The 12181-nt window shown below is 20.7% G+C and overlaps 3 protein-coding genes across 3 annotated transcripts; 1 reads left to right on the plus strand and 2 right to left on the minus strand.

Annotated features, from left to right (window-relative positions):
- Positions 1-1161: 1161 nt before the first annotated feature.
- LOC412070 (serine/threonine-protein kinase 16) lies at positions 1162-3513 on the minus strand. The gene is made up of 6 exons (XM_006563065.2): positions 3113-3513; positions 2604-2838; positions 2300-2504; positions 2065-2219; positions 1859-1993; positions 1162-1711 (listed from the first exon to the last, which is right to left on the minus strand). The coding sequence occupies exons 1-6, from the start codon at positions 3220-3222 to the stop codon at positions 1595-1597; spliced, it is 957 nt and encodes a 318-aa protein (XP_006563128.1). The 5' UTR covers positions 3223-3513; the 3' UTR covers positions 1162-1594.
- A 915-nt stretch (positions 3514-4428) lies between these two features.
- On the minus strand, positions 4429-9295 carry LOC726867 (ATP-binding cassette sub-family B member 6, mitochondrial). Its single transcript, XM_001122583.5, has 11 exons — positions 8950-9295; positions 7781-8120; positions 7492-7691; positions 7177-7339; positions 6757-6965; positions 6525-6671; positions 6150-6373; positions 5773-6053; positions 5578-5678; positions 4950-5451; positions 4429-4878 (listed from the first exon to the last, which is right to left on the minus strand). Exons 2-11 carry the CDS (start codon positions 8087-8089, stop codon positions 4492-4494), a joined length of 2523 nt encoding a protein of 840 aa, XP_001122583.4. The 5' UTR covers positions 8090-8120; positions 8950-9295; the 3' UTR covers positions 4429-4491.
- A 639-nt stretch (positions 9296-9934) lies between these two features.
- LOC726961 (testis-expressed protein 10 homolog) lies at positions 9935-12163 on the plus strand. The gene is made up of 5 exons (XM_001122678.5): positions 9935-10135; positions 10209-11388; positions 11481-11718; positions 11787-11941; positions 12035-12163. The coding sequence occupies exons 1-5, from the start codon at positions 9935-9937 to the stop codon at positions 12136-12138; spliced, it is 1878 nt and encodes a 625-aa protein (XP_001122678.3). The 3' UTR covers positions 12139-12163.
- The last annotated feature ends 18 nt before the right edge of the window (positions 12164-12181 follow it).

The raw sequence follows: 12181 nt of genomic DNA on the forward strand, positions 1-12181 counted from the left end.
AAGAAACATTTTTCTTTACAGAAACTTTTATTACAGTTTTGTTAAGGAATTATTAATAAAAAATAATAGCCAATAGCGTGGAGCACATAGATTAGTCAAGTTGCGATGATAATGTTAGATATATGTCGTTACTTGAATACGAACAAATCCAAGCAATATATTCAAAGAAAATTTATTGAATATAACAAATATTTTTTTATTGAAAACAAATTATATTAAATTATTGAGGAACAATGAGTAAACTAATTAATTGTTATTCATATAGAATCCTTCTTTTGTCGAAGTAAAGATTTTTATTCCTTTATCATTTTTCTTTGCACCTTTTTTATTTTCATTTTTTTTATCATTTCTTTTTTCATTTAACCTTTTCCTAATTACCAAAAAAAGAGGCAGAATTGAAAAAAGTAAAAAAGGAAAAAATTGAGATTGAAAAAAAGGAGAAGGAAAAATTGATAAGAGGATGTAAGAAGAAATTGATAAAAGAAAAGAGGAAAAATTGATAAAGGAAGGAAACAGATTTGATAAAAAAAAAGAAAAGAAAAGATAAAGAAGAATGATAAAGAACCAAGAATGATAATAAAGAAATGTAATAAGAAAGAATAGAGAATGAGAATGACAAAGAAAGTGAAAGGATAAGAACAAAAGAATAGTAAAAAATAATAAAAGGGAAAGCAAAATGACAAAAAAGAGGAAAATCATAAGATTAATAAAGAAGAGACAGAATGAGAATGATAAAGGAAGTGGAGAGGAAGATAAAATTTACAAAAAATGAGAATGATAAAGAATTTTATATAAATAATAAATAATTAATTTATTCATTGTTCTTAAATAAAAAGTAATTCAATATAATTTTTTTTCAATAAAAAAATATTTGTATATTCAAAATTTTCTTTGAAGATATTGCTTGGACTTATTTCGTATTTAATTGGTAATATGTATCTAATACTATTATTGTAGCTTAATTAATTACAAGTATAATTAGTATTTTTTGTATATTCTTTAACAAATTACTTAACAAAGTAATGAAAGTTTTTGCAAAAGAAATTGTTACATATTATTTTATATAAAATATATATAACATATTATTTTATATAATTCAGAAAAAATGAAAATATTCAGTATAATTAGATATTCGAAATTATTTGTCAAAAAATTTGGGATTAACTAGTCAAAACTAATTTTATTAAAACATTATCATTAATATTAATTTTAAATTAAAAATAACAAAGCTTGTTCAGATATTGATAGTAATATAGATACAATTATTATTTTTTTAAAAATTATAGTATTTACATATTTAAAATGTATATAAATCTTATATTTTAAAAATTTTTACTTTCACATTTTATAAATTTCTTATTTTTCTTTTTAAATATGAAACATTTCAAACAAAATGATATGTTGAAGTAATGCAATGTTTGCACTTGTTTTGTTTAAAATTTTCATTTTGTTATTATTATTTTATGTATTATTGCATTTTTTAAAGATTATAAACATTTTGCATTATTATATATATAATATATATATAATAATATATAAAATTATCTGTACATAAATGTTTAAATAAATATTGAAAATATTATTTTTTATATAATCATACTTTGTTTTCTAACTTTGAGATAATATCATGTACCTTTTCTATAACACTGTATATATAAGGACGTTCCATAGGATTTACTTTTAACATCAATAAAATCAAATTTTGTATATCCTATAAAATAATTGTTAAATATTAAATTTTTTAAACTGTAAATTCAAATATATTTTTAATTCATATATATATATATATATATATATAATGAAAAAATGCATAAAAGAAATTCATATAAATATTAAGCATTATTAATTATAATTATACCTCAGTATATGGAGCATCTTCTGGAAAAATAATATTTGCACTTATTACAGCTAAAGCAACACTGTCTCCTCTTTCATATACTGTATCAAATGGTGATTTAAAGTAACATAGTGCATAAAGAATACATCCTAAAGACTAAAGAAATATATATAATTTTAATAATTACAGATACAATTATTATAATATTAACAAGAAATTAATTTTACCCAAATATCTGTTCGTTCATCTACCATACAATAACTTTCAACATTAAATAATTCTGGTGCTCTATATGGCATTGAACATCTTTCAGCTGCTAAATCCTGTAAAGTTTGTGCTGCTTGTGAACCACATATTTTAATTCTAGCTGGTGCTACAGAACCTATTGTATAAATTCAATTTTCATTTTTATTAATATTAATTAAATATTATTTATTGCTTATATTAATATATATATTATACCTAAATCCATTATAATGGGTGTACTTCCATCATCAAGAAGTATATTTGCAGTCTTTAAATCTCTATGAGCAAGAGGTTCTGGTTTAGCTTCATGAAATGCTTTTACACCTTCACATATTTGTAAAAAAATATTTAAAATATCTAGGGCACCCATATGATTCTTATTTTTAGCACGTCTCTCTAATTCATTTGCAAGTGTACCTCTCTAGAATAATACAAAATTTTATTGTTATATTTATATTTTGTTTTATTGAAAATATAATATAAATATTTATAAACATATTACTAAAAAAATATAACTTACATGATAATATGGTAAAATAATCAATACTTCACTAGTTGCATTAATAATAGGATCTACTGTTCCTTTATATGTAGAATCAATACATTCTATAACATTTGGATGTTTTACAATATTATAATATTCTATTTCTTTTGCTGCTAATCTCTGATCTTCTAATCCATGACAGATGATCTTTTTAATGGCATACTTTTTATGAGTTATTGTATCTTCCACTAGAAGGACAATGCTAAATCCACTAAAATTGCATTAAAATTAAATTTAATAAATATTTCATTAATTTATACATAAATTTAAATGTAACTTATAATTACAATAAAAAATAATTATTGATTTCAATATGTATAGAATAGGTTAAATTAATAATAAGATTACAATAAAATTTACATTAATACATTAATAAGATCGGATGTAGTACAATAATATATAAAAAAGAACATTAATTTATATAAAGAGATGATGACTTTTTAAAATAATTTATATAATTTTGTTTTATTATTTGTTAAACTTACCCTTCTCCAAGATGTTCACGAACTGTGTAATTTCTTGAATTTACTGTAATTGTTTCCTTGGAGCATATGCAGCCCATTTTTAGAATTAAGCTTAAACCAAGACTATTCATTTTTAATTAAGCATAATAAAAAAATATAATAATCCACTTGACGTCTTTTTATTTATCCACAAACATCTTGAATCTTGATACACGTCATATGCGTTACCATTGAGACTAGTCTGCAGTTTAAGTTAGGTAATCGTCAGTTGTTTACAAATAATTTTAAGATATATTTTTTAAATTTATAGAGTAATAGAGTAATAAATTCATAAATTAATTCATAAAAAATTTATAAATGAAAGAGTGATGTAAATTTTACAATATTATATCATTCAAAATTACTTTCACATATAAGTTTTATAAAAAAATTGTAAAGTGCAATTAATCTTTCTACTATAGAAAATAATTCGAAATGAGCAAATTATATTCATAATTTTCAATATGGTTAATGGAGAAGAAATTAAAATTACTTTCAAAGTAATTTTATTTTTTTTTTATGCATAAATTTTATAAGAAATTTATAAAATTTTAATATTTTATTAAATAATTAATTTAAAAAAGTTTATATATACACTTAAAATTCAATATTAAAATAATGTCTTTTTTAATTGTTCACATTATTTATTAGGTAGTGTGCGCTTTATTATGGGTATTTTTCGCAAGTTATTATTTTTGGGGTGCAAATGAAGTAACTGTAACAGCTCCCATTGATGAATCTGGTTGGGTACCAGATGGAGCATTTGCAAGCACAATTCCTGTTCAAGCTGAACAAGTAGAAGAAAGTTAATATTATAAAAGTAAAGTAAAATATTATAAAGTTAATACTATATTATAAACATTGTATAAAAAAATTATAACTATTAAATTTTAATTGTTTATTTTTGATATAATAAATGATATTATACAATTATAAACAGTTGATTAAAAACTTTTATTTAAAATTAATAATAAATAAAATATATTAATTTGTAAGTCAAATAACATAGACATTAATTTATATTTTATTTATTATCTTTAAAAGTAAATTTTTCTTTTATTTTATCTCAGGAACACTTATCTAAAATTACATCATTTTATTAATAATATTATTAATAATATCTACTCTTTATCAGTAATAAGTATATATCATATAGTAAATTCTATTCTATCACATTCTTTGTATAAATTTAAAATAGATGAAATGATGAAAGACTGAACTGAAATGATTATTCAAATTTATAACAATATTTTAATAAATTATTCATTGATTTTACTCAATGATTTTATACAAATAACTTTATCATAAACAGGTACATGTATATTTTAAATCAATAAATTTAACAAATAAGTCATATGTAATTAAGATTTTGTTGCTTCATTTTCTTGAACATCATTTGAAACTTTTGTTGTTTCTTGATCATTTTGCAATTGTGCTTGCCACATGGAATGGTACATTCCATTATAAGAAATTAATTCTTCATGTTTTCCTCTTTCTATGATTTCTCCATCTTTTAAAACAAGTATTTCATCAGCATGTATTATCGTGGATAATCTGTGTGCTATGATAATAGTTGTTCGATTTGCACAAACTCTACTTAAAGCTGCTTGAATGTTGCGTTCTGTTTGTGTATCAAGTGCACTTGTTGCTTCATCTAAAAGTACAATCGCTGGTTCCTTCAATATTGTTCGTGCAATAGCAACACGTTGTTTTTCTCCACCACTTAAACGAAGACCTCTTTCACCAACCTATATATAATCAAATGGAATAAATATGAAAAATCAGAAGATTAAAAACAATTTCATTATTGAATCTTCACCTGTGTTTCATAACCATTTGGAAATGAAAGAATTTTTTCGTGAATATCGGCATTTCTAGCTGCTGATATTATGTCCGCATCTATAGCTTCGATACGACCATATTGAATATTATATTTTATTGTATTATTAAATAATACTGTATCTTGAGGTACTACACCTATAGATCGTCTTAAAGAATCTTGAGTAACAGTTTTAATATTTTGACCATCAATTAAAATTGCACCTTGTTCTACATCATAAAATCTAAATAATAATCGTACAATAGTAGATTTTCCAGATCCAGATGGTCCAACCAATGCAACAGTTTTTCCTGCTGGTACAATGAAACTAATATTTTTTAATATAATTTTCTCGGATGTATAATTAAATGTCACATTTGCAAATTCTACTTGACCACGTTTTATTATTAATGGACCAGCGCCTGGAGCATTGATAACTTCTTGTTCTTCTCTTAAAAGATCAAACATATTTTCCATGTCAACAAAGTTTTTTTGTATAGCACTGTAAAAATAAAAAAATATTTATATTTATAAATAAAATTATTTTTAGATAGAATAAATGATATAATAATATAATAATTAAAATAAATAAAAATTTATATTATTTATTAAATTATAATATCCTTACCGGTAATATGTTCCAAACCAATTTAATGGTACATAAAGTTGAATAATATAACTTGCAAATAAAACATAATCACCAATGGTTAAACCTTGCTTGGTTACAACCTATAATCAATTTTATATATATATATATATAATATAATAATAACAATTGTTAAATATTAAAAAATTAAAATGTTTTAATTTTATTAGAACTAACCATATGTAAACAAAGTAAAGAACCAGTAAGTAAACCACTACAAACAATTATGTTTTGTAAAGTATTTAAAATATTTAATGTTATCATTGACTTCCATTCTGCAATTTGGAATTCCAATATTGCTTTCCTATAACTATCAACTTCATATGATTCTGCTCCATAATATTTAACCGTTTCAAAATTAAGTAAACTATCAACACTTCGTGCTTTTTGAGCATTATCTGCTAAATTCATACGTCTCTGGAACTTAGTACGCCATTCAGTAACTATAATTGTAGCAGCTGATACAAATAAAAATTACATATAAATATTAAAATTGAATAGAAAAAAAATTTGTTATGATTTTAATATCAAAAAGAATTAATTATAATATTTACCTATATAAAGACTCATAGTTAGAAATACAATTAAGCCAAACCATTTATTAAAAGCAACAATAAAAAATGCAACGGCTACAATAATATCAATGATTGTTGGAACAATTGAAAACAAAATATAATTGAGAAGATTGTTTACAGAATCTGTACCACGATCCATAACTTTTAAAACTTCTCCAGTTTTTCTCCCAAGATGCCAACGTAAACTTAAACTATGTAAGTGTCTGAAAATATATTTGTAAAAAGAAAATTTAAATATTATTATATATTTAAATTTAAATAATAAATATTATTACATATTTAATTATTTAAATAAAACTTGAAATTTAAGTTTTCAAATTTTATAAAAATAAAAAGAAGAAAAATATAGTTTACCTAAATAATTCTACTTCTATTTCACGAGTTGTATACTGTTGTATGCGAATCCATAGAAATGATCTAAGATTATTTAATAATCCCATACCACCTGTACCACCACCTTGCAAGAATTTAAATGCTACATATATTAATATAAAATCCCACCTATTATAAAAATTAAATATATTATACAATAATATTTTTTTTCTCTTTTCTTTTTTTTTATTATTTTAATATAAGTTTTGTATACCTAAATAACTCAGGAGCTTCTGAAATGCTATCTACAATTTTTTTATTGTAAATTGGGACATACAAATTAATTAAACGTCCTGATATAAGTAATCCAAAACAAAAAATAACACGTAATTGAAGTATGAAAGGTTTTGGCCATAAAAATGGTGTTAAAATTTTTATCTTATGCCACACATTCTTCCATGTAGAGCTAGTATCCTCAGATCGCTAAAAATATTATATTATATTAAAATGTAATTTTATATAAAATAAAATTTAATTAATAAATCAATAAAAGTAAATTTTTTATTTTTCAAATTATTTATATATTAATATAAAAAATTTTTCTTTTCTACAATTTCATTTCAGCAATAATTATAAGATCTTTTTTTAATTAAAAAATATTCAATTATAATAATATTATATTTCAATGACTTACACCTTGATAATATCTCGACTGTAAAGCTGGACCATTATTTAGAGTATGATATTCAGGATCTGTATTACCAGTTATTCCTGGAGCTTTGAGGCCTAAAGCAAAAATGATAAGATTGCTAACATATCGTAGAATGAATAATGCCATCTCAATCTGATCTGTTAATCTGTAAATAGCACATATATATATAAAAGATATTCCACCAAATATAAATTGTAATACATGTAGATTGTAAAAACATGTAATGTTCCATTAATGTGGAAATACATATATAATTATATTATATATATAAAGAAAATATATTATTATAAAACTTACGTATTTAAATGAAACCACCATTCAAGTTTTCCAATATTAACAAACACAAGATTTTCTGAAACAAATGCCAAAGTCCAAAAGCCTAATAATACAAGACCATGTCCTCTTGGTGGCACACTTGGTAATAATTTATGTCTTTCAATTTTTAATATATATATTGAATATGGATATACAATTAATGTTAATACTGTTGTAAGTATCTAAAAAAATTGAAATAATTTATATTCTAAAATTAAAAATATTAATCTCAAAACATTATTATGCATAAAAATTAAAGAAAATCTCTTACCATATAACCATATATTTTAGTGTCATTTAAAATTGTTCCTTGTAAAATTATTCTTATTATACTCAGTATTGGAACAAAATAAAGAAAGAATTTTTGCACAATATACAATTTATTTTTAGGCAATAAAGTTGTAGCAGTTTCTGTTCCATATTTTTGATATATCCAAAGTTGAATTGTTCCAAAAATTAATAAATATGATGAAATAATAGTGATACTGATAGTATCCATAAAACATTTGGACATTCCATGGTCTATCCAAATATCAGTGAAAGTAATATTTGGAGGACAATAAGACATTGTTGTATTCATCTTTAATTGTCCAAAATTTTAATATACTTCTAAAAAATCATAAAAATAAAATTTTTTGTGTATTTCTTTATTGATTATATTATTAGTGATATTATTTTTTTTATGTCAATATAATTAAATATTCAATAAAATAAAAAGTAATTTTAAGTCATTTGTCAATTAAAATATCTAAAAAACTATATAATATATATATATATATATATATATATATATATATATATATATTATATATTATAATAATACATTTATATAAAATAACAATTTATTTTATTTTATTATTGATTATTATTTGTACATGTAAACTTGTACATATTTAAAAAACATTTAAAAAATTACAAAAATATTTTATCATAATATATGATTTACATTTTATAATTTATATGATTATATAAGTGTTATTGCACTATTGATTAAAAATATCCAAATTTCATTATATAAAATATAAATATTTATTATAATGAAATATAAAATTCATTAAAATAAATTGAAATTTTATAAAAAAATATGAAGAATATTTATAAATTAATCTTTAATTTTGAAAATTTTTATTTTTATTGGAATTATTTATTATTTTTAAATAAAAATATATATATATAAATATACATAAAAAAATTAATATTGATAGATTTAAAAATATTAAATATTAGAAAAATATATCATAGATAAAAATAATATAATTTCAAATAAAAAATTTAGTTTCTTTAAAAATTATAAATTTATTTATATTATTAACATTACATGATATTGATATATGATAAGAAGAGAAAATGTAACATTTTTTTATAAGAAAAAAATTAATGATTATGTTATTATTATTGCAAAATTTTAACGATAAATATTGAAAAATTAAATTAATTACCTTTTTTTTTTTTTTAGAAGAAATCTGCTATGTCATGATATACAAATCTATAGAATCGAATTAATTATTTGAAAAACCAAATGTGCAAATATTTTTAAATTAATTTAACGTAATATAGTTATAGAGATTAATGAAAAAGTTTACAGTAATACTGTTATATGTATATAAAATATTGATTTTATTATCTAAAAATCTTTCTTACAGACATTTGCAGATTACTGTCTCTAAATAGATAAAAGAAATTTGCATTGTTACCGACGTCAGAGTAAAGAAATACACGTTTATATACCACTTTAGATTATTATGCATGAAAACACATGACTACTTGTCTGTTGTCTATACCTCGTGGGTATACAATCATGAATGAGATACAATTCAGATTGTCATCATAAATAAGATCTAATAAATAATAGATATATATTGTATCATAAAATTTTATATATATTTTGAAATTTATATTTTAATATAACTAGATTTGAATCAAAAACTGATAAAAATATATGTAATTTAGATTGATAAAAAATACTTATATAAATTATTTTTATTATTATTATTAAAAAGAATTATTTCATCAAAGTCTAAATTCATTTTTAGAATAAAAGAAAAAATTTGATCTGATTTTTCAATTTATTGATTTTATTACAATTATTAGTATTTCAAAACATGAAATATGAAATTATATGAAGTGATAAATTATATATATTACTTGCCATTTTAAAAATAGTATATTTTCCATCTTATGTGATATTTTTAATTGAATTACTACATATTAAAAAATAAATAATAAAATCTATATATATTTTTATATAATATCATTTTATATTAAAAAAAATTAATATCTATAAAAATTAATAAATTAATATTATAACTATTAGTATTATAACCTAAAATTAAAATAAAGATACATGACACGTTTTTTTTAACGTAAATTTAATAGAAATATATTATATTATTTATATAATCATTATAATTATAATTTAATAAGTATGGGCAAGAATCATAAACATTTAAAACGTCTAAAATCTGAAAAGGCAAAAATAAAATTAAAAATAACGAAGACAAAACATCTACCAAAAGGATTAAATGTTACAGATACATCATTTAAAATTAAAAAAATTTTAATACGAGAACAATTTAAACAACATGATGAAATGGAAATACTTAGTAAAAGAAAACTCAATGTCAAGGTATTGTATATTTGTAATTTTTTCTTTTTTCTAAAATTGATTAAATTGATTGATAATTAAATATTTTTTTTAGGATTTGTTATTACGTTTACAACATCATAATTCAACAGTTCGACAAGATGCTATAAAGGAATTAAAAGAAATTTTATCAGGACATACTATAAAATTATTAAATTCACAATTTGGATCTCTCTTGCAAGGCATTTGTGCTTTATCTCTTGATAAAGAGAAAGATATAAGACATAATTCTTTGAAAGTTTTGAGTTTAATTCTTGGTCCAATTTCTAATGATCAGCTTAATCCATATTGTGATATATTGATTTCTTATTTAAGATGTGCTATGACACATATAGATTCTCATATTAAAGAAGATGCTTTACTTTTTTTGGATGTACTTGTACAAAATTGTAATAATATTTTGGCAAGAAATAGTTACAAAATATTGCCAAATTTTTTAGATATGATTTCTAAATTACACACAGAAATGAAACCTGGAAGACAATTAGTAACAACTTTAAATTCCAAGAATACTAATATTAAGTGGCGGATAAAAGTATTGGAGAGACTTGCTACTATGTTTAATTCTATTGTTACTTACTTTAAATTTCAACAGACTATTAATTTAGATGAAAATATAAAAGTTATAAATGTGAATAAAAATATTAGATATGTTCCTATTTATATGAAAACAAATATTCAAAATTATGAAATTGATTTTGAGAAATTTAACAATTTGGAACAAAATAATATTGATAACAGTTTGAATGCAGATAAACTTATGAAACATGTAGAATTATTAATGCCACTTATACTTGAGAGTTGGATTGAAGTATGTCCAAATGATAAAAATGTAGAGAATTCTACACTTTTAATTTCTACAGAGGCATTAGAATTATTAAAAAGTATAGTAGAAATAATACAATTAATAATTGAGTGTATAGATATTTTGCATACAGAATGTGATGTAAATATGAAATTTTGGTTTAAAAATAATTTTGAGAATTCTTATATGAAAAATTTATTTTTGAAATTTCCATACAATAAATTAAATGCAGTTGGAAATTTTCTTTCTTCATTAAGAAATAAGAAACGTCAGCAAGATTTTTCTATGGATGAATCGTATGATGTTTGTTTAGGATATAACTTAGGAATTTGTCAAATTTATGTATGGTTTACATCCATACAAAGAGATGATAAAATTATGCCTAAATTAAATAAAAATTATTGTATATATGTTATTAAATATTTAAATGGTAAATGTAATAAAATTAATTTTTGAGATTATTAAGTAATTAACTAAGTAATAATTAAACAATATTAATATATTAATTATTCTTTTATCCAGAGAAACTTGAAAATTGGTCTGATACAAATAATGTTGCATTACCACAATTGATTAAACTTTTAAGAATATTATTTTTAAAAGCAAGTAAAATTTGGTATAAAAATCATTTTGATTTGAGTAAAACCTTACAATTAATTGTAAATATATGTTGTAATCAATTTAAAAAAGAAATACAATTACAATTATTTTCTGTCATTAGTGACATAATGTTAGATCATACTTTACATGAATTGCACAGGTAATTGATATTGTAATTTTATTCTGTCTTTTTTTTTTTATCTTTTTACAATAATATTTATATTGTAGGGAAAATGCATTTAAAAAATTTATCTCAACTTTACCAAATTTTTTGTTAAAATCAAAAATACATGAAAATACAATACAAATAATAAATAAGATTGTGCTTCGTTATAGAGATTGGATTCAGAATGAACTTGTAATAAATTATAAAGATATTATAGGTAAATATATTGATAAAAAACATTTATAAAAATATATTTATAATTGTACAAATTTATGAATAATGCAATTATTTTTATTATTATATATTACAGAAAATGCTAAAAAAATTGAAATCATTGGATCTAAAGATGACAAAAAATCTCGTCTCATGATATGTAATTTGTTTTATTTCATGAATACTCAAATTTTCTATTGAGCAAAAAATAAATACATTTTACGTATATTGTATTAAAATTTTT

The sequence above is a fragment of the Apis mellifera genome, linkage group LG14, assembly GCF_003254395.2.
Source record: "Apis mellifera strain DH4 linkage group LG14, Amel_HAv3.1, whole genome shotgun sequence".
NCBI classification, from domain to species: domain Eukaryota; kingdom Metazoa; phylum Arthropoda; class Insecta; order Hymenoptera; family Apidae; genus Apis; species Apis mellifera.